Source organism: Vicia villosa, unplaced genomic scaffold, assembly GCF_029867415.1.
Source record: "Vicia villosa cultivar HV-30 ecotype Madison, WI unplaced genomic scaffold, Vvil1.0 ctg.001306F_1_1, whole genome shotgun sequence".
Classification (NCBI taxonomy): Eukaryota; Viridiplantae; Streptophyta; class Magnoliopsida; order Fabales; family Fabaceae; genus Vicia; species Vicia villosa.
Window position 1 is genome coordinate 233,537 of NW_026705568.1, and position 24,497 is coordinate 258,033.

General features: G+C 30.1%; 1 protein-coding gene and 1 long non-coding RNA gene across 2 annotated transcripts; both read right to left on the reverse strand.

The window, feature by feature from the left end:
* Positions 1–3,887: 3,887 nt before the first annotated feature.
* On the reverse strand, positions 3,888–8,945 carry LOC131634491 ((R,S)-reticuline 7-O-methyltransferase-like). Its single transcript, XM_058905160.1, has 3 exons — positions 8,501–8,945; positions 4,548–5,312; positions 3,888–4,462 (listed from the first exon to the last, which is right to left on the reverse strand). Exons 1-3 carry the CDS (start codon positions 8,546–8,548, stop codon positions 4,163–4,165), a joined length of 1,113 nt encoding a protein of 370 aa, XP_058761143.1. The 5' UTR covers positions 8,549–8,945; the 3' UTR covers positions 3,888–4,162.
* Positions 8,946–23,364: 14,419 nt separating this feature from the next.
* Positions 23,365–24,070, reverse strand: LOC131634492 (uncharacterized). The gene is made up of 2 exons (XR_009293553.1): positions 23,702–24,070; positions 23,365–23,562 (listed from the first exon to the last, which is right to left on the reverse strand). It is a non-coding gene; the product is annotated as an uncharacterized LOC131634492 (long non-coding RNA).
* Positions 24,071–24,497: the final 427 nt, after the last annotated feature.

Consider the following 24,497-nt stretch of genomic DNA (forward strand, 5'->3'; position numbering starts at 1 on the left):
CTCACACTTGATCTCTACAGGCACCACGGAAGTTGACACAATCAAAGAAAAGAAGGTTGGACGCAATGAGGAAAACACTGAACCAAGAGAGAGTATGGTGAACTTTGGAGGAAAGGAAATTGCAGAACACTTAGAGCACTGTGAAGCATGCAAGCTTAACCTACCCGTTGAGATGTCAGAACAAAATTTATAACATCCTTATGAGAGCTCAGTCAGGTATGACACTATTCACTTTGATTTTGCGTATTTTCTCATAACACAAGCACACTATGAAAGCACACACTGAGGCAAGTTTTTTTCTCCGTAACCCTGAGCCTTTCTAACCATCCCGTATGCATGTTATCCATCGTTAACCCCCTTTGAGCCATAATAGTTGTTTTGTTCATTGTGTTAGTCTGTTTATCACCCGTTATCTCATTGTTCATGTCATCGCTCGGCATTCATGATTAATCACTTGTAAGACACTAAAAAGATCTAAGTGTGGGGTTGTGAACCATTGAAAAGGGAGGCAAGAAGAGAAAAAAAAAGAATATCTAAAAAAAAAGAGAGAAAAAGATGAAGATGATCTTGTGAAAACAACAAAAAGAGGTTTAAATTTCAAAGCAGAATAAGATATTTGCACCGGTCCACTTTTAATCTGAAAAAGGTTCAAACCCCATTCTTATGATTCAGATCAAAATGAGTAGAGTAGTGAATCATATGTAATGCCGAGCACCTAAACCATTTGTTACCCCGTTCTTTGTTTACCCACCAAACCAAAGCCACGTTACATCCCTAAGACCTCATAAAGTGTGTGTAATCTCTGTGTGTAGTGATTTGAGAATTTATTCAAAGTTGAAAGTAATATGCATGCCTTGATACTATGAGTGTAGACACTTTAACCCGGAGAGATTTTGTGAGAGTGTGAAAAGCTTGCAGGTGAAAAGCGTGTTCGAAAGTGGGAATGCCGTTGATAGTCTGAAGAAGGAAACCTTACACTCGATTGCTAAGTGTAGGAATCTTGCGAAAAACCTGGTTGTGTTGTGGAGAAAAGAGTTTCGTCGGTGACCTTTGTTTTGACTCGATACATCACTTGAGGACAAGCAATGAGATAAGTGTGGGGTTGTGATCGGTCACCATTTCTAGTAAGTTTCCGCACCTTTTTCCGACCAAAAGTCATAATCTTGGTAATACTAAGGGGCATTGTTATAGGTTTTATTATTAGTTTCTTAATTTGTCGGTTATTTAAGTTTTGCATGCTAAGTGTGTTTTAAGTTTTATAAAAGTGCCATTTTATGCGTTGGTTGTTAGTTTGTTGTTGTCCAGGTTGAACCAGGAATGAGATAGGAACTTAGGACACTCCGAGGCGGAAAAAAGAAGCTGAAAGAGCCAAATAGAAGGTTCACACGGGCACCAGTGTGCTTGCACATGGGCCGTGTCAAAAGAGGGCTGGAAAGATGTTTTTGAGAGCTAGGCAGAGGTTTCACACGGGCACCCGTGTTCCTGCACACGGTTCGTGTGAAAAGCTGAGCAGAAAGTGATTTTTGGGCTAAGAAGCAGTTGACCAACACGGGCACCCGTGTTCCTGCACACGGTCCGTGTTGGTAGGCGCGGGCAGATTTCCAACTTTTGATATTTTGAAAGCCTTGAGCTCATTAAGGGTATTTTGGACCTTTCGGATACGAGGGATGACTGCCAACACTACTAAAACCTAACAGGCCAGAGGAACCAGGCATCTTGGATCATTGAGCATAGAGAATTACAGAGAAAGAAGAGTCAAGGGTTTTGGAAGAGATCTTCAAGAGCACTCGCGATTGGAGATCATATCAACCGATAATTTCTTGTAATGACTTCAATTACTCTTGTTATTTTCTTAAACACTATGAGTAGCTAAACTATTTTATGCTAGGGTGATGTCCCTAAATCTTTTCATGTAATGACTTGTTAAAACCGTTGCGATGAATTTGATGTTTTTATAATTTGAGTTTATGATTCAAAGATTTTCATGCTTCATCATATTGGAAAATATTTTGTTGATCTATGATTAGGGTTAGGCGTGGCACACCACTCTAATGCGTTTTGAATCACAACATTACCGGTAAATCACTTAGGAATAAGGATTTCACCATAGTGATCATTCATTCTAGATTACAATGCGTAATGCCTTAATACTAAAATCAATTATTGAGGAATTGAAATTGACTTTTAAGTGTTAATAAGTTTTTCACTAAGGAATTAGGGAAAACTATTTTATGGAATTGATACTCAATTATAGTCACATCTTTTCTTGAAAACGGTGTTCTCAAGGAGTTACATAAGATTTATACATCAACCTTAGCATGCCTTCTCATTTGTGAACCAAATCATCATTTACTTATCGTTTTTAATTATAAACAGTTAGTAGTTTTATCAAGCAAAACAAAAACCAATCATAGCTTTTTGTTCAATTGAAATTTAGTCCTGGCTTATATTTTATCCGCAGTCCTTGTGATCGATACTTGGATTCAACTCCATTTTAATAACTACATCGGTAACAAAAGTAGTACACTTGCTATTTTCCGATCAATGATTACCAAGACATTGCCAAATTGTAAGTTTTTATACTGTATGTAGTTGATAAAGTTGCATGATGAAAGGTAGTTTGTTTCTCTCATGTTATAGAGTTTTTTCTAAGGTGGTGATTTGTAAGATTTTGGATCGAAGTATAGTATCTCGACATGGATAGCTTCTTGGTTCGACAGAGTTTAGGCATATTGTGAAGTTTGTGCACATGTTATTTTCAAAGTCTGTTCACATGCTTATTTGAATTCCTGCATGCTGCAGTCGAAATGTGTTTTAGCATGCAAATATCAATAATGCTAGGTTTGTTAGCATGTCGAATTGAGCCTGTTTGTTTAGCCGAATGGTTTAAGTTAGCTTGTAGTCTAAGTTAGCTTAGTAGTTTATAAATAGACTAGTTCTCTTATGTTGTTGAGATATGTTGGTTGTTGTTATTCACTTGTAATCTTTGAATCTTTATTGAGTAAGTGATTAGTAAAACAATTATAATCAATCCTGATTTTTCTTCTTTTTCCCCTTTCTCTCTCTTTCATAAAAATCTAATAGAGTTTCTTGTGTTTGTTCAAAAAATTCAATTTTTCTCATAATTTTAATTTGTTCTTGACGACACTCCGAGAGAACATTTGCTCTTAACAAAAGTTATTATTATTGCTTAGAAATTATTTAATTATTAGAAGTGATTGTTATTTGCTGAATTATTGTTTTTGTTGGTTTCTACGTGGTTTGGAATTCGCATAAAATTTGATACAAACAAGTTTGTAGTTACATTTTATAACTTTAAGGTAAAATTGCTATTTTGCTCTGTGAGATATTGGATCGAACTCTAGTATTGTCGAAGGGTAGCTTCTTGGTTCGACAGTTCGACAGAGTTAAGCATGAAGTCGAAGGATTGTTCACATGTTGGTGTCGAAGTGTGCATGCTGTAGTCGAAGATGGGTCTAGCATGCAGATGTCGAAGATGCTAGGGTTGTTAGCATGTTAAATTAGGTTTTAGTGTTTAAACCCTAATTTGTTAAGTTAACTTGTTTATTAAGTTGGCTTGTGTAATGGGCCTTGCTGAAAAAGCCCATTAGTTAGTATGTTAGGTTTTATTATAAATAGCATACTAGTCTCTCATCATTGCTAAGCTGCAAATCCTAATTTGGGGTGAGAGAGGTTATTTGTTATTCTTGTAAACTTGTAATCTTGTTTTAAGAGAAAGTAAAAGAATAACAGTTATAACCAATTCTTGTGTTCTTCTTATCCTCTCTAATTCCCTATTATACTTTGTTATTGGTATCGTTTTTCACAACATGCTCAAATTTCCAATGAGTTAGTGATATAGTACTACTTGATTGAGACACTAGAAGTTAAATGAAAAAGGGAAGAAATTGTTGCACATGAATTACAATTCATCAAACTAATTAACAATTCAACAGTAGATTCTTAAAACACTCACACAACACTCTGCTACATGACCTGCATATGCATGAACCATAGCTATCTCTAGGTGGTGAGCAGCATTTTTATTCAAATTATGATACACAAAGGAGCATTTTCCTTAGATAATAAAACTCCCATTAAAACCACACAAAACAACACATACGAAATCATGATAAAACCAAACTCATCACAAATCATGAATTTAGATTGGAAATGCCTCAATGATGGATGGAAGAGCATTGATTTTGATGATGTTGTAACGAGGGAATCCCGTCTCTTTGAATAAGTATTGCCAGTTCTCTTCAGTCCTTTCCTTACCACCAGCATTATGTGCAAGAAGCATCATGTCAAATGCTATGCCAGTGTCGGTAAACGGTTCAGCACCTTCTGGATCCAAAACATGATCCACAATGATCACCTTTCCTGTTTTCTCCGGTATCGCCTTCCTACAATTCTTCAAAATCTTTATGCAATGGTCGTCGCTCCAGTCATGAAGAATCCACTGCCATTCACTCAGACATGTTCATTATACTAGTTCAACGTTAATTTTAAAGACGCGTTAAATTTGTAAATGTTTAGAGTTATACCTTCATGTAAATAGCATCAGCACTAGGAACAGAAACAAACATGTCTCCTCCGACATGTGTGATACCATCAAATTTAGGAGCAGTTGAAACAACATGAGGCAAATCAAAGTTAATAGCTTGAATATGAGGATAAGCTCTAACAATCTCAGACAGAGATCCACCAATACCACCACCAACATCAACCAAAGACTTAATCTGGTTAAACCCGTCTTTGTACCCTGCAATAACAGCCCTGGACACGATCCTAGCAGTGCAAACCATACCTTGGTTAAACAAGTCATTGTATTTCGAGTCCAAACCGGTCATTTCGAATTGTTCATGACCATGACACCTAAAGAAAGCAGTGCCATTTTTGGTTCCTTCTCTAACAATTTCACTAATGTAATTAGCAGGGTTCAAATGAAAAGGGTGATTCTCTAGCAACAACATAGGCGCCAGTGTCATTTTTGTGTCTTGTAGGATCCATTTTGAGGCACGTGTTATACCGTAGAGAATCTCTCCGGATTCGGATTTTTCTGCACTGAAAATTTTTCTACGAACCATGACTCTCATTACTCTTAAGAGAAGAGAGGAATCAGGGGAGGGTGCATTTTCGAGTTCTTGCACAATTTGTGACAAGGATATTGGTTTGCCATATCTATCTATTATGTCAGCTATGCGTAGCTCAACAACAGCTTTTAGAGCAAATGAGTCGGTGAACTGTGTCATGTATTTCCATATTTCAATTTGTCCAAGCAGAGATTCTTCCTCTTCTTTGCTCACACCCTGATCAATACAAAATGTACTATATCAAATTTATATCTAACTCTTGTTTGTTAGTAGACAAAATCATAATAATCATTAAAATTCTGATATACAACCATAACATAAAAGATTCAAATTGTGCTCTAAGCTGTGTGTATGTTGTGTCACATATTGAAGGACTCAACCCAGTTCAAATATTATTAAGCGATCAAAATGAAATTAGATATAATTTTATTTCAAACGAATCTATTACTAAATGTATGAGATAAAAATTCAGCCAAAATTAAAAATTAAAGAAGCTGAAGATTCAAATAAATCATTGTCAGAGTAACTTATTACCAATTTACTTACTATTCAAAATTTACAAAAATGAAACATTAATTTAGTAAGATTTCATTGTTATAGTTTGTTTCATTTTAGGAGTATTTTCAAAGGTTTTTCAAGAAACTAAGAATATAACCAAAATTTATAAACTACTTTAAAAAAATTATATTATGAAACTAGTTTAACGGTGACCTTTACTATTATATGTAAATTTTAACATAATATTGTATCTATTTTTCCATTTTTTTATTGTTATGAAAGTTATTATTTTTACAAAAAATTGCAAGTATTAGTTCACTTTTTTTTTTTTTTTTTTTTTTGAGGTTCTTGTTAGGCAAAAATTTGCTTAAATCATCCTACCTCCATCACTAAATACAATTTTTTTTAGAATAAATCATTGGAGTTAATAAAATTAGTTGTAATATTAAATTTTTAAGTTTATTCCTAATAGAAACAAAGTTTTAATATTTATATATGAGTATTTAGAAAAAATTGTAGAAAAAATAATTAAAATATATAGTATACAATTAACTTGTATTACATGCTATCTGATTAATGAAAGCAGTTCCGTCAAACAAAAAAAAAAAAAACTCTTTCACTTTAAAATTTGAAGAACCACTAAGACTATTGTATCAAACCTATATCACTATGATAGGCTAGAAATTTCTCTTCAAAAGATTTAATTTTGTCGTAACAATTAAGTTAGAAAAGATCTTTCTCATCTCATTTTTAATAGATAGTCTTATTTCTTTTATAAAATAAAATAATTTTAATTTTTAATCATTACCTTAATCAACCACCAAGTTACTTAATTTTTTAAAATAAAAAATTCCTAAACCTATGTGATCTATTCATTTTCAAAATAATAAAGTTATATATGGTCTAAATTTTAAAAATTAGTTTCATCAGAATTGAGAGCAGTGTAGAATTGAGTTTGTTAGAATTAATTTTATCAGAATCGAGTAGTAATGTTAATTTATGTTTGGCTACAGTCATGTAAAAGTCAATTGAATAATAAATTACAGTGTAAAAATCATTCAGAATTAATTCTTGAAGCAGAAACTACAGATTCTAACTTCGAGTAGAATCAATTCTACAGACATAATCAGTTCTACTTTTTTCTAAAGAAACATCTTAAGATCATTCAAAATCAATGCTACATCTTTAAAATTACTTTTGACCTTTCCTAAATCGAAAGCAAACATGCCCTTAATTAGTTTTGAAATTTTTCACACACATTATTAGGGAATAATTTAGGGAATAATTTCTATGACTTAATCTATTTATTAATGGTGCAATAACATTTACCTGACTGCACTGAATATGTTACTAATAATTTTATTAATAACATTTTAGTAAATAAGACTCCGAATATAGAAGGGTAAAGTAACTTGAAAATGACATGGTTGGTGGAAAATTTGAAAATAATTTAAATTCGTGTATAAAATTTTATTTTAAAATAAAGGACTAAATACTTTTAAATATAAAACCAAAAAAAATAGTTAAACTTAACTTAAAGGTCAAAGCAAATTGAATTATTTAATTAATTGAATGTGGAATATTACGGATTCGAACTCACGCATATTTGATGTCCTTTCACAACTATCAACTTATCTTGACTTTAAAAAAACTATCACTATTATAAGCAATTTTTTAAATTTTTAAAGAATTATTTTAATTTATTTATTTAATAAATAAAAATATAAATTTTATTTATAATAGTAATAAGAAGAAATATGTGTGAGAGTGAGAGCTAAAGAAAAGAAAGACATAAATAAAAAATAACAAATAAACAATGACAAAAAGGAACTAACAAAATTTTTTTAAAAAATAAAAAATCGTGTGAAAGTAAAATATATTTGTCTTTTTTTTTTATAAACCAGATATCCTCTTGTTGATTTTTTGTTTTTCTTCATTCTTTTGTTAAAAAAAAAAAAAGAGAGAGAGACATGATTTATTTAAGGATAAATCATGATTTTTATAGTATGTTTTATAAATGTTAATGACCGATTTTTTTTTTTCCGTTTCCATTTTAGGATGCATAGAATTCACCATTTCTTGATTCCCGAAGCTTGACAAGTCAATTAACTCAAAAATGTGAGACATGTTTGGTATCATATCCATATAATCCGTCAGCGTCACCACTCACCACATAAGTAGAGGCATTTATAATGACTTTAATACCCTTAATGACTTTTTAATTAAGTTTTGCTTATTAAAAATGACAGATGGTAGACCTTATTTACATGAATTACAGAAAACACAAATTATACTGAAATTACTGTGGTACATAATCTGAAAAGTAAAGTCAAAAAATTACAGTCATAGCTAAAAATAAATCCATGTCCTCAAGAGTTTCACAAACTCCATAGTCCAATCTGAACTGAACACTATCCAAACTGGAAAGGCAGGGTTAGTATCGATCCAGTGGCCACAAAAAACATAACTTATGAGATGCCAATAAATTAATCAATCATTTTAAAGCATAATCAAGTTGCCAAAGTACACTGCAATATTCCTAATCAATCAAAAACTAGAAAAATATCAGATATTTAGGTCTTAAGTATGCTGTTATTTTTTTTAATCATATATGAACAAAATACTAGAGCCGAACTAAGAGCTGTTGATCATCATCTGGTAATTTTTTTTAAAAAAATTGCTAAACAATGAAAATAGTAAAATAATCATTTGGCAGTGGCTCTAATTTGGGTAATTAATGTAATTTTTCAAATATATATAAATCAAATAAAATATTAAAATGATTAAGACATGGATGATTAATAATAAAGGATATAGTCTGTTTTCAGTGTTATTATAGTAAGATTAATTATGTGATGTTGATCACAAAAGTGTGTTAAATAGATCTGTTATCTGTATCTACGCACCTTGAAGGCAGAAGAAGGTGGGGAGTGTTTGGAAAGAACAGTCTCCATGTTGTGTATAGAAAGAATTAGATGTTTCAAGTGAAGAAAGCCTTTACTTTGGTTACAGCAAGACTTTCAATGACTTACTGCAGTGTGTGTGGAATGAATCTCTAAGTTGCAAAATCGATGGTTAATAAAGACCATGAGGTAACATGGTTGATAGCTAAAGTTTGAAAACGTGGCATCTATTGTGTGGTTTAGATTTCACAGCCATGGATTTCTTGTCACAATGTGAATAATCATGTTATTAATAAGTGTGGTATAAAAATGCTTGGTGGTGTAATCATAATCATTAAAGTATATGTTCATCTTTACCACTACAACAGTTTGGTACACCACTACAGCATTCAGTATTATTTCGTTTTTGTTTAAAATTTGGGTATCCGGTGCGGATAATTTCATTTCATACACTAATTTTTTTGAATTGAGGATGATTACAAAAGATAATAAATTTTTCTTTCAAAAAAATTTAATAATATTATGTATTTAGAATTGACTTCGCGCTCAAAAACTCTAGGTTAAGTTTTAAAAAATCTCTGATCATTTCATCCAATTATGACTGAATCACATTATTTCATTTGATTATGTCAAGATTTAAAAAAAAAAAAAAGACTTAATCGAGTTTTACCCAACTAACAAACAACATTGATGTCGATAAATTTATGTCCAAAAGAAATTATGTAGATTATTTGAGGAAATTGCACAGATGGAGTTTTACAATTATTAACATAAGTGAATAAATAATGACAAACCTTGTGGTCACATCTTTAAATTTCTTCCCCGTATGAATATTGACACGTAGCACATACGTAGCACATGTGTGTCATAAGCCTCTAATAATTGCAATATAGACTTGTTTCGGGATGTTTGCAAAGTCTCCGAACATGGGCCTAATTATGGAGCCCAACATAAAAGATGCAAGCAAGAAGCTGAGAACATGCAAGACTTCATCAAAGCCAAACTATGGAATTCTAGCCTCCAACCTATTTCTCACGGTCAGATTTAATTAAGCGACAAACCACACAATGTATTAGGTAAAACGGGAGTGATTTTGACCGTTCATTCTATATAAGTTTCACACGCACCACTTTAAATTGATTTTTGAAAATTTCATTAACTTAAACATTGAAATGCTAACCTTATAAGTCCACTTCTGTTCCGCCGTATTAGAAGCATCCACCACCACACAAGAAAATCTCATTTCTATGTTGTTTTATATTCCTTATTCCACCACAAAAACCATCATCACGCATTTCGGCAACAAACGATCTTCTTCTCATCCAAGTGACTAATCAATTCTGTGAAAACTAGCTTCTACTTCTCGTTACTTCTTCTCATGTTCTTCCTCCTTTCAATCTAGCTTCTCATGAGCTCGTTTCAAGTTCCTGTGAACTTTTAGCCTTCCCAACAACTTCTTCAAGGCCAAACATCAAAGCAACGCAAAAATGAATCTATCTACCCTGTAGTTTAGACTCACTCATCGATTTATGGACATAATGTGAATAATGTCATTAATAATTGTCTCAATATGTCAAAATTTCAATATGGGGATGAATTTGAAAAAAAATCACTACGTCTCATATTGTTAAAAAAATCATGTGAGTTTGTGTATTAATTTAGAGTTTTTTTTGTCTCATATAATGCTAGCATGTGTCCCAGGAGGATAAGTTAATGAACTATTTGAAGAAATATTTTTTTACGAGCGTTCATTTAATTTTTAGAAACTTTAAACACTGTTTTATTCAAATCAAATTTTCTAATTGTAGTATCTTAACTTGTATCCTAAGAGCATAAGTTAGAAAAATACATATGTTTCTTTCTAAAACATATTAAAAAAAAGTTTAAATATACGATATCCTTTGTCATTGTAGCGAGTTTTGATTTTTCCCCTATAAATTTTTTTTGATTTCCCTCTGTAATTTTTTTAAAAAAAATTCCCCCTTTAAGCGTACAATTTTAACACTGAATTGAGGGGGTAAATAAAAAAAATTACAGGGGGTAACTTGTGCCCTTATGGGACAAAACACATAGAATTTTCACATTTCAAGGGGGTACAAAAAAAATTATAGGGAGGTAAACCGAATCTCTCCTATATTACAAGGAAGTAAAGTGGTATTAACCCTAAAAAAAATTACTTTTAACTTTTTCTTCCCTCACTATCTTTACTCACTCTAGACGAGTATCTATCGTGCAGTAGTAATTGTAAAGTTAAGAACTATGTTGTTTTTATCTTGGAGACGTCGTGGTTGATTGTCTGCCTTGCACAATTTTGAGTAGTACCGCGAAACATCTTAAAGAGAGCGGTTTAGTCTGCGACTCAACCCGATAATTTCTTCTGTGTCATATTTTCAAAATCATAAAATAATAATTTTAAGATGTTTCAAACTGTCATGGATACTGAAGAAATTATATGTACTTCTGTTGTTGTCACAAGTCGTTCAAGTTTGAGGGAGGTCATTTAAAATGTTGGCAAAAAATGTGATTTTCTTAACCATAAAAAAGGTTGCCAATGTTTTTTGACCGATGACATTTATGTTGTTCCTTTTGGATCAAAAGAGCAAAATAACACTAAAAAAGAAATCCACTATGAAAAAATTAAATCCGATGAATATGAATTTGTTGTACAGATTATAGAAAGGGATTTATAGTTGAGGAAAGAAATCGCTTTTTGAAATGAGAATGATTATCTTTGCAAAAATCATATTTTAAATGGACTCACAAATGATCTGTATGATTATTATAGTAGTTGTAATATTGCAAAATAAGTTTGGGAAACTCTGATAAAGAACAATGATACTAAATAGGTTGGAGAAAATAAATATGATGTAAGTTGCTACCTGAAATATCATATGGATGATGAAAGATCTGTGGAGGCTCAGAGTTGTGAAATTTAGAAGATTTCTCATGAGATCATCACTGAAGGTATGTCTTTGGATGAACAATTTCAAATTGCTTTTATTATTGAAAAATTTCCATTGGTTTGAAAGATTTTAAAATTTTTCTCGCCACAAAACAAAATAATTTTCAATCGAGAGTCTGATTACTCACCTCTGAATTGAAGAAGGATCTCAAAAAAGATCAAAAATAAAAATGTCTTAGTTATTTCAAACAATAAAAAGAAATTTGGCGTGGTTCTCGAGCCAACTGAAAAACTATTAATGAATAAGAACCACAATGTTGTGAATCGAATTATGAATTGAAACCTTTGAAGGGCTTAAACTACACCACTTCCTAGGGAACAACCACCCCTTAAACAAATGATGTTGGGATTTTATCTTGCTTCTATTGTGGAAAACTATATCATATCGCTAAGAGATGTAGGAGCAGGCTTAAACATGTTGTTGTTGTTAATGTACATGTTTACCTGACTATTTATTTCTATGAACACTGAAATCAACATGGTTGGTGGATTTGATGGTTTGTAGATAGATATTGGTTCCTCTCATCATGTCTGTTATGATCATGAAATGTTCAAAACATACGCGAATAATGAAGACTAGAAATTGATGTTATGAGATGTCTACACCACTAATGTTGCTAGTATTAGAGATGTGGAGTTTAAGTTCACCTCCAACAAAACTTTGATTTTGAAGGATGTCATGCATGTCTCTAAGGTTAGAAACAATCTTGTTTCTGGATTTCTAAAATAAAAGTCAATTTAGTAAGAATGAAAATGAACAAATAGATTTAGTAAGAAAATTAAGAGGTTTCATAGTGATATGGGAACTGATAGGTAAAGGAAATGTTTCAAGTCACAATAGTCGAACATTTGTTGCATTCATGCAAACCATCTTCATTAACTAGTTTCTGCAACCTTGCTTGTCATCAAAGGAACTAAGGTACAAAATAGATAAATTTGTTTTTTCTGCATTTCTAGTACTCGTTTCTAGATTTTTTTATGACTATTTTACCCTGCTTATGTGCTGCATTAGCATGAGAATGACTCGAGAAAATATATTTGTCATTTTTAATTGTTGTTATTTTGGTAGCTTTCGATATGCATGACTATTCATGTGCTACAAGCATCATGAAGTATAATCAAATTAATGCTAGAGAATAAACACCCATTTACTCCTATTTCTCTGGTCTGTGTGTGTCGATGTTAATTTGTCTGTTATTTTGATGATAATGTGATCTTCATGGTTGATTTTTTTTTTGGTTTGGCATTGTAACAGAGATGTTTTCTAGTTGGCAGGTTTCAGAAAAGGCACATTGGCTTGCAAAGATGCTCTCATATATTTCTAAATAGTTTGCTAGCTGAAGTTTATTGAAATAAAATGTTGTGAAACTAATTTTGTATTGCTCTACTTTGGTGCTATTTCAAAAATGAAGAAACTATACTTTTATGTAACATTTTTAAGTAACATAGTTAATGTAATTTTGAATAGATATGTGTACTTTTGAATTTATATAAGAGTGATTATGAATTTTATGCAAATTTAAATTAGATTAAATATGATTCTCATTATATTTTGGTGTATGTAACATGGTTTTTATTGATCACAATACATTACTAGTCTATGATTATAAGAATTTAAACACAAAAATTTGATGTTGAAAAAATATTATGAATATTCCATTACTCAATTCTTTTATATTATTTCATAATTATATATTTCAGGAGAATCTTCCTCAGGCTTTAACATAAGAAAAAATAAGTGTTGCCTAAATATAGTCTGAGCCAACGCTTATGAATAAAAGCGATGTCTAAATCATATATAAGATAACGCCTATTAGTAGAAAGCGTTTTCTAATGACGACTTATGCTAGTGTTTTTATCATTAAACGCTGCCTAATGATGCCTTACGCCATCACTTTTATTAAAAAGCCTTAGAAAACATTGTCTAAAGAGACTTACGTATGCGCTTTTAACAAAAAGCATTGTTTAACAATTCCTTGTGCCAACACTTTTATTAGAAAGCGTTGTCTAATACCCATAACAACACAAGAATAGACAACAATTGAAAGTACGTTTTAAGTTTAAAAAGTGTAGTCTAAGCCCTTATTTGGCATAGTAAAAATTCCTAAAGCCTTCACTAGGCTAGGATAGATGTACAAGGTCATTAAAGCACATGCATAAGAATTCCCCTATGAAAAGGTCGTGTGTGGATTTGATGTTTGAGATTGAGTTCAAGATAGTGAGTCACTCTTTTTGAATCAAAATCCTACTTGTTTTTGCAAATGTTCAAGTCATAAACACTTTGTTTATGCGCAATTTAAAAAATTTAATGTTACTTTTGAAACAATTTTTTTAAAGTTAAGTGGAGGATTTGTAACATGTTAAAATTCAAATATGGAGTTGAATTTTAAGATTTTACTTAAGTTCTGTAGTGTTAGAAATCTATGAGTGTTTGTGTGTTAATTCATAAAACTCTATGTCCAACATTGTCCAACTTACACACAAAAGCTAAAACAAACATTGTATTAAAAAAAAAGAAAAATTCTAAATTTCATGTTGTTTAGATTATATATCTTGGTTAAATTATTTCATTATATAAGTAATGCACATGTTTCATTATCAAACACACCAAAAAATTACTTTTGAGTTTTTCTTTCCTCACTTTCTTTACTTTACGTTCTCGAATTGTCGAAATGTCAACTTATTCTTTTTATTTCTACTCGTCGAATCTTCCGAGTATTTATTGAATTTTCTTTGATGAATTATTTAAATATTCCTCGTTCGAGAAATTGTTTATGGTGGTCAAATGACCATTATTGAATTTTCCTTGAAAAATAATTTGAATTTCTCATCGTTCGACAAATTTAGGATGGTCAAACGACAATTATTCTTTTTGAAGAATTATTCAGATTTCTCCTAGTCCGAGAAATTATTTAAGATGGCCAAACGACCATTATTTGAGGTTGTATTTCTAGACCAATTAATTATTGTATAGTAGTAATCATATCGTTAAGAACAATGATGTTTTACCCTAGAGACGTCGTAGTTGATTGTCTGTCTTATACAATTTAAGACAGTTATATGAAAAGCCTTAGAGAGAACAATCTAGTCCACCACCCGATTCAGTAATTTTTTCTGTGGCATATTTTCAAAATTATAAAATATCAATAAGTTTGCGATGTCGATCATAACCACACCCATAATTTTGGTAACAATGTTGTTGATGTGGTAATTTCAACAATCGAATCATATTGCAATTGTGGTGTTATATAATAACACGTTAGCGATCGTGATAAAAAGTGCATAAAATAGTTTTATTCAATTTCTCATCGTTCGACAAATTTAGGATGGTCAAACGACAATTATTCTTTTTGAAGAATTATTCAGATTTCTCCTAGTCCGAGAAATTATTTAAGATGGTCAAACGACCATTATTTGAGGGTGTATTTCTAGACCAATTAATTATTGTATAGTAGTAATCATATCGTTAAGAACAATGATGTTTTACCCTAGAGACGTCGTAGTCGATTGTCTGTCTTATACAATTTAAGACAGTTATACGAAAAACCTTAGAGAGAACGATCTAGTCCACCACCCGATTCAGTAATTTTTTCTGTGGCATATTTTCAAAACTATAAAATATCAATAAGTTTGCGATGTCGATCATAATCACACCCATAATTTCGATAACAATGTTGTTGATGTGGTAATTTCAATAATCGAATCATATTGCAATTGTGGTGTTATATAATAACACGTTAGCGATCATGATAAAAAGTGCATAAAATAGTTTTATTCATGTTTGTTTAATTATTTTTATCAAAGATTAATTTCTAAAATTCTAAAATATAATGAAATTTTTTAGCTTTTAATGTATTTCAAATTTCAAACACATTTTAATTAATATTGACACTGAAACGATCGTAATATACGTCATAGTAATTGTAAACATCGTAATTGCAATACTTATAACCACACCTACATTAAAGCTCACATTCGAACGGCCGTAATGCATGTCATAGTAACAATAAAAATCACAATTGCAATACTTTCAACCGCATCAACATCCATATATGATATTTTTTACTTGTTACTACAGTTTAGTACTACACTACAACATTCAACATGACTTCATTTTATTAAGCAAAGATTTTAGAAAATAACTTAATTCATTTGTAACAAATAACATTGAGATTTTTTTTACCAATAAACCACATTATTGAAAATAATTAGGGGTGACAAACGAGCATGCCTGCTCCACAAAAGCTCATAAAAGAATATAAAGAGCGGACTTACTTAAGGATGTGGGCCTAAAACTTTAACCAACCCCGCGCTAAAAATGATGGCAGGCCAGCGGACACCGCTCTTTTTAGGCCTAAAAATACAACAATTCATTTAAATGCATGTGCCCGTAAAAGTCCACATAAAAAACAAGGCGGTCACACTAGAGGGTAAGGGTCTAACATTCTTGGTCCGCCCTACACTAAAGTGCGAGAAATCTACATGCCACCCCCTAAATTAAACATGCCACCCCCCAAATTTAAATATTCCAAATTTACCCTTGATGAGATACAAACAATTTTCGGACGAAATTTCTAGTACACCCCTACAAAAAGTACCAGAAATTTCGAAATTTCTAGTACAAATTACAGAAAATTTCAAAATTTCCGGTAAAAAGTACTGAAAATTTCAAAATTTCCGGTAGAATGTACTGAAAATTTCAAAATTTCCCATATCACCCAAGAATTCTTTCAAAATTTTCGGTATATATTTCAAATTTCCGGTAAAAACTCACGGAAATTTTTTAAAATTCGATTATTTTTTAAAATTTCCGGTAGAAACGTATATTTTTTGAAAATTAGTGACTTTAGGCAAGAGTATAATGATAAAAGCATACCCCTGAGGGAGTGACATGTTTAATTTTAGGGGTGACATGTAGATTCTTCCTAAAGTGTGGACAAAACAGACATGGCCAACAGACCAGACCCGTTTTGCCACCCTTAAAAATAATATACTAAAATACCACACTTTAAAAAAAAAAATTCCAAAATGCCATTTTTCCTTCATAGTTCGCCCATAAATTGCAGAAAACTTGTTAAATCGGTTAAACAGGATACCTGATTTAACGAGTACACAACCTAATATTTACAGTTGTTAAATTATGAGTCTTGTTTAACTGACTTAACAATTTTCTATATTTTTCTAAATATTTGTCCAATGCTTGGATGACCTATGAAAAAAAATTAGTATTGACTCACCTAATTAATAGACGAATCTACGAAAAAAAAGTGGCATTTTAGAATTCTACTTTTTCAAAGTGTGCAAATAGTGTGTCATATTGGTAAAAAATATATGGATAAATTTGAAAAGAAATTATTGAGTAAGTTTGAGGTAAATGTACAATTGGAGTTTAACAACTTTATGGTTATTAAAATAAGTGAATAAGTAGTGACAAACTTAGTTGTCACATCTTCAATTTTTTTTCACCTTCTAATTAGTGACACGTAACATATGTGTGTCATTTCTTTGTCTAAAGATGCTACAAACCAACGACACGCGTAGCAATGTATGTCATAACTCCAATAATGGCAATTCGAAATAGTGAATGGTATGTCGGCATTATATGACTAAGATAAGATACAAAATAGTGAATGGTATGTCGGCATTATAAAGGAATCAAATCTGTTGTATTATAGTGTTGATTATTTTGTGGTGATGTATTTAATTTTCTATAATGACTACGAATGATAATTTAATCACTTATAGCGGTTGAGACACACTTATCGAAAAATTTAAAGTTTAAGTTGGTTTTGGCTAATATGCATAAGGATTTTACTTATGCACCATACATAAGCCTACATAAGCCATTGAATCATGTTTTTAATCTAGTATTGAGTATTGAGTGGTGAGTATTGAGTAATAACAATTGATGTCTAGAATTTGATTCAATGATCCAAGGTCCATAGGTGCATAGATTTTTATCTATTCACGGCAACTGCACCCGTTTAAGTATGTTACTGATCTATTATTAAGTTTTTTTTACTTAAATCTGTCTGATAAATATATTAGCCTACTTAAAAAGTCATATCTTTTAAACATAAATAAATAAATAATTCAACAAACATACATAAATTATTAAAATGGCGTTGTTTTAGTATTTTAAAAAATAAAATAAATAAAATAAAATAAATTTTCTTTAAAATTGAAATAATTTTTTTTAAATTAAATTTATTAGATAGTGTAATTATTTTGTAATTGTACAATAAAATTTTATTCAAAATTTATTTAAATTTGTATTTTGTTCTCTTGTATTGTGCGTGATAACTATATATGGAAACTATGTATGAAATTTAAATGTAAAGAATAAACTTATAAAATTATAATATTTAAAAACATTTAAATGTCTTTAATTTTCTTTAGAGATTGATTTATTTTATTCTAATTAGTAATTACTCTATAATATTACTATTGAGATTGATTTATTTAACTAAATTATCTTATTCAATTCAATTTAGCAATGTAGTTCAATAAGTCATTGAGATTAATTGATATATAGTGTCACTGTAAAAAAAATTTACACCGTCGATACATTATTACCATTAAAATAAATTATTTTAATAAAAAATAAAATAAAAATAAAGTAATTTTAACAAATCAATAATTGAGATTCACCGATAGTATAATTTTTTTCATCGTCAATGTATTTCAATTAAATTCTAAGTCGTAGTTTAATCAATAAACTAATAATCTACTCGTTTGATTGATGACCGGTCTGCCTTTCATACTTACAAACTATAAAATAATAAATATATTATTTATTTATTTTATCTAGTAGTTTGTGATTAAAATTTCACCAAGTGAGTAAATAAATTGTCAGTAGTTCAAAGCTGCCAGAGGTGATTCAATAGAGACCTAAAGTAATTTGTAAATAGAAATATTCTTAAATAAAAAATAAATAAGATTTTCTAGTAGTTAGAAGTTGAACTCTTGACTATTAAAATGAGAGGCCTTCTCTTATGCTAAAGAATAATCGTTAAAAATATTAGATATTATATATTAATAAGTAAATTATTTTTTTGTCTTTTTTAATTAAAATTTGAATGCTTAAAACTCTACCTTAAACAGTCGTGAAATTTGCACTTTTATTTTTAACAAAATTTAAATTTATTTTATTTAATTACAATATATTAAATTAGCACATTTTATTAACATTTTCCTCTTTTATTTGATTTAAGAATTTAAAATTAAATATTATACATTGGTATAATTAAATCATATTTATTTGTTTCATGTTTTGCTTTACGATTTCTTCAAATTCTATTAATTTATAATATATTTTGATATTATTTTGAATTTATAATGTATTTGAAAATATTTATAATATTTTTTAAAACATCTTATATTTAAATATTATATTTATACTAAATTTTATAAATAAATAAATGACTTGTTTAAACCGAGTATCATAAAGTTAAATAGGTAAAACTCGAATAATATATTTTGAATCTATATTAGAATATGTAGTAATTATGTTGTTTTTTCTTTTTTCTCAAAGAAAGAAGAATATGGTTTGCAATAAAAAGAAGAGTACATATTATACAACATATAGAATGGACGGGCTAAGCCCAAAAAATCTATCAGACCTAGCCCATTTCTTATGCCCATACAAGAATCCATTTGGAACAACAGTTTTGAGTTGGCATGGGCTTGCTACTAAAAGAGTCTTAAAATTGCTTCTTTCATCCTAAATGGTGGAGAAATGTCTACTAAAATTTAAAAATATCTCTTATAATTTAAAAGTGCATTTTTGAACACGCAATTTTACATCCAAACACATCCTAACTGAGACTCATTCCATTTTTCCCAGAAATATATCTCTGGACTCGAGTATTAAGAATTGTGCTAATTAATAATTCATTAACAAATTTGGACGTATACTTTCAGATTTGTGAATCAGAAATTTAAAAAAAATGTCACATTTGCATGTCTATCACAATTGAGAAAGTGCATTTCCGAAAATATCAAGAAGAAAATTTAATAAAACATGACCATGCATGTTCTTCTTCTTAATGATCAAATACAATTTTCTCTAAAAATCCTTAAAAAAAACATCTTTTCATTCTCAATCAAGTTTTGCACTCCAAAAATTCATTCTTGTGCTTCGTCACATCAAAAGGAGCAAAAAATCAAGAATTTAAGATAAAGTTCATGTATTTCATTCTTCATTGCTCACATTAATATGGTGTTTGAGCTAAAAAAAATATGTTTTGTCACAGTATTTTGTTCAAATTAATTTGAAATTGAGATGCCCTATACATTTAGATGGTGGCGAAATTGAGTTGAGCGAAATTGAAAGAGAATCAAATAAACAAAAGTCAAAAACGAAATAACCCATAGATATAGATTTAGATGGTGACACGTGTTTCAATTTATCTTAGTTTTTATTCAATGATGTATTTGTGTAGTTAGACATGTTTTGTATGTAATATTGGATTAATATCAATCATGTCAAATGTATAATATATACATTTTCATAGATTTCAGTATATGTTTCAGTTTCCCAAAATTTTCTCCATTTTTTGTTTTCTATGACAGGTTATGTTTCTAAAACAGGTTATGTGTGAACAATTCAGGGTGAATCTCCCAAAATTTTCTCCATTTTTTGTTTTCTATGACAGGTTATGTTTCTAAAACAGGTTATGTGTGAACAATTCAGGGTGAATCTGAAAATACATTTTTGGACACATCCCAAATGTTAACAAAAAAAAAAAAAAGAACAGGGATTTATTCGAAAATGTATTTCCATATTCACCATATTTTCATAAATTTCACTAAACAAAATATAGAGTATCCAGAAATACATCTCCAAAACATCTCTTGAGTCAAGATTGGATTTTTAAGGTCCATATTGATCTAAAAACTATTTAAATATGAGTCTCTCATCTCATCTTTATAACAAAATTACATCACACCAAAATGAACTTATATTGACATGTCGCATTTGTCTACTTCAACGGCACGAAGGTCTCATTTGAATTTAGGGTCAAATAATACACCTCTCTTATAGATTTGAAATCCATACTGAAGGATCTCCTACAATACTCATACAATTGAACAATTGTGAAAATTGAGCACTGTTCACTCTCTATTGACAACAAAGAAAGGATTGAGTTCAACAAATTTGAGCTGAAGACATATGAAGATTTAGGGTTATGTGAAGTACATTTCACTGTTACAAAACAAAAGGTCTGATCGAGCTGGATGTGAAGATTGCGAGATCGACCAAAGATATTATGAAGATATTAAAACATCCTACTTGATGATGAAATGTATTGTTCGATTTACGTTAGTGATTATCTATGTAATATTTCATTATTTATGCATGTCATAACAATTATTGATGTTAATTTATCTCTGTTTTAACATATGTTTCATTTCTGCATTTGTTCCTAGTTCACTAGATTCCTAAAATACACTTTCGTAAGGTATACAGAGATGCATTTTTGAACTATGTTTTGTCATAGATTTAAGGTCTGACTCAAAATGAATGAATTGTGTGTAAATGAAGTGCGTATGAAAGCAAATTTCTGAATTTTAGAGGTAATTTTGATTTTTCACTATAGTGAGAAACAACATAGTTAAAAGATTTGCCAAGATACCACTTCCAAAATTAAAAAATGTTTTTATCTATCAAATAAAATCATTTATTTTTTTTTAGATGGACTAAGTTGCAAAGTGTCGAATCACAGTCCAATAGACTCTAGTTCTATTTGTGACCCCTAAAGATAAAAGAAATACACCTTAAACACTATAGAAAATTCTATAAGAAGGACCAATAACCAACAAAACCATGCAAATATTTTATCTTAAACTAGTTATCACCTTATATGTAACAAAAATATAAGTTGACTCCAAGAAACTAAGGCAAAATGCTTGAAAGACCCCATATGAATCGAGAGAGACAATACACTTAAATAAGATCTCTTATGTGGAAATTCTATCATGAAAGGGGTTTCTAATATAAAATAATCACCTTAAAGGATGCCTAATCATACTACATAAGGGATACACATAAACTAACTCTAGTCATAAAGGTGGTCACACTAAGACTTATAATAAGAATGACATTGTAAGTTGAAGCAACTAAGTACATCATTATTTCTATTACGACACCACCAAGGGTCTCTATCGGAGGAAATTCTAGTACACTGGATAAGTAGAAGGAGGGGCGTGAACTCGTATCTGATAATGAACTATGGTGTTTAATGTGCTTTGATGCTTCAGTCAGATAGTAAGGGTCACACACTATAACGCCTAAGTTACTGACATTCAAAATTGAGAGGTATTTAAAAATGTGTGTACCTTTATGTGACATCTTACTTGACTCTTTGTTTTGTTCTAGGATTTGAGAACCTAAAACCTTTTGGGATGGGTTGAAACAAATGTTAAAAGATAATTTGTTATGGGATATGACAGTCCTGCTTCAATGGTCTGTTCTAGTCAAGCGTCCATATAAGACAAATCCATCTTATACTTTGTGATTCTAGAACATTTTTTGTGGATTACAACCTTAAAAAGGGGAGATCATCAGCCTGATATCACTATGATGAAGTTGGCACTCTATGATCACCTTATTTGGCAGTCCATAAGCTTCTTTGTTACTAATTTTGAAAGATTATTTATTGGTCTAGATCACAACCAATTGGGCCTTATGACCAGGGTGAAACACTTTCCATCTAAAAGAGATGGAATTCTACCAACTATTCCTAACTACCTCAAGTAAATCATTATGATCAAGCCAATGATTGTTGAATCTTAAAAGTTTAAGATTTTGAGGCTTTGTTTGCGAGTTTGGATGGAAAGGGAGGAAAGGACTTTGAAAAATATGAAGGATCGAGTGAAAAGAAAATAGGAAGGTCTAACTTTACAAATTCTCTCCGCCTTGTCATATATATTGGAAGCTATTTCCACTGTATCGGAATCTCAGCACTACATCGTTTCACACCCAAACAATATTAACAATGTTAATTTAATAAAAATGCATAGTCTTTTAATAATTTTTTTTTTTACTTTCGCACTCTGGTTTCTAGGAAAAAGAGAACCCAATATTCTTGGGATTACGTCTTTAGCAGGACCTTTTTTACCACTCGAACTCAAGTGCTTGGTTAGTCTTTTAATAATTTTACTAGTATAATTCTTAATTTATATGAAGAAAAAAAACAATATTTATTTTAAAATAAAAAATAAAAAAATACATCAGTGCTTAAAAAACAAGCTGATTGATCTCTGCAGTCCAACTATTTTTTTCTTCCATAGATATACTAAATATAGTTTCATCATCCAACTATTTTTTTCTTCCATATATATATATATATATATATATATATATATATATATATATATATATATATATATATATATATATATATGTATATATATATATATATATATATATATATATATGTATATATATATATATATATATATGTATATATATATATGTATATGTATATATATATATATATATATATATATATATATATATATATATATATATATATATATATATATATATATATATATATATATATATATGTGCGAAACCAAATCAAAGCACTATATTTTATCTTTATCGAATGAGTTTTTACTTTAAAAACTATTCAAACAAACAACCTAGCTAGGTCCCTTCCCTTCACTTAAAAAAACAAATTGATACATCTTTCTTATCACACAGCGATGATACAGCAAAAATCCCATTCCTAGTAAGTGAAGGAAATTTGTCATTAATTTAATGATTAATAAATTAGAAACGGGTTTAATATTTTTGCTCTCAATTTTTACCCACTATTTCATGTTTTAAAGTACATCTATTAACGTGTTTTAAAATAAATAAACGTGGTAAAGAAAATAAAATAAGACGATGAACTAGAAGGACAAATTAACACTTTTTTGGCCGAGAAAATGATTACAGAGGAAGAACTAGGAAGAGCTAAGAAATAACTAATTGACTGTCACTAACAAGTACTGAAGAAATTAAGTTTAATTCATGTTTACCTATTTGTTAGTTGAGGAAATTAGACTCCTCTCTGCTCCTTCGTGTCTTAATTCAACAATAGCTTGAGCACTATTACAATAAAATTAAAACATGAAAAAAATCATCAGAAAAAATTTATACAAAATATCATATTTCATTTTTCAAAACTGATATATGTATATGAAGTGCAATTTCAATAATAAAAGTGAAGTTAATTAATTTTTCTTACCTTGGCAAGCTATCATGTTTTAGAACAAGCATGGCAGCGAACAATACATATCCTCTGTGCGGTTGATTGAAGCACAGAAAGTACCAAGAGTTTTCGTATACTAGTATATATTTTGACACACATTATAATATTGATAGTTTTTCCAGTTTTGGAGGCACGTGTAATAATACCAATACTGCACGAAATGGCACAAAAGTGTGATGGTTTGAATCCGAGACAAGCAGGAGACAGCTGTAATTGAGTTGCATTGTGAAGTTGAAAGTTTCCTAGGATCCACGCAAGCATGCGTTGTCAACTTGTTTTTGCGTACAGGATAAGTATCTATCTATCTTTAAACAGAATATATTTCTCGATTTGATGGAATGTGCTGCCTCTTTTTCTCGGATGGTAATAAAATTTTACTAGCATGAGATAGATTATGAGTTTCTGTATTATCTGATCACCTAGAGATTGAAATTACTGAGTAAGATGGGAGCCACATTCGGGTATGGATCCTCTCCATTTCTTAAAAAAAATGGAAAATTTCATTACTATAGTTTTAAGTGTATAAAATTAAATAATCATTAAATATATGTCACATATCTTCGATATGCGTGTTATTTATACATAAAAATATAATAAAAGAGTAAATGGAGAGAGAGAAAAATGGAGAGGATCTTAACTCGCCACATACAGGGTTTAGATCCTCTTCATTTTTCAAAAGAAACGAAGAATACCATTATTAATGTTTTCATTAGATACTAGTAAGATACCCGTGCTTCCGCACGGGTAAATTTATTTAATATTGTATAAAATT

Coding starts and splice junctions, on each gene's coding strand:
- LOC131634491 (XM_058905160.1), bottom strand. CDS start 8,548: ATGGAGACTGTTCTTTCCAAACACTCCCCACCTTCTTCTGCCTTCAAG. Junction 5,313..8,500: donor CACCTTCTTCTGCCTTCAAG/GTGCGTAGATAC, acceptor TGTATTGATCAG/GGTGTGAGCAAAGAAGAGGA. Junction 4,463..4,547: donor CTGATGCTATTTACATGAAG/GTATAACTCTAA, acceptor AGTGAATGGCAG/TGGATTCTTCATGACTGGAG.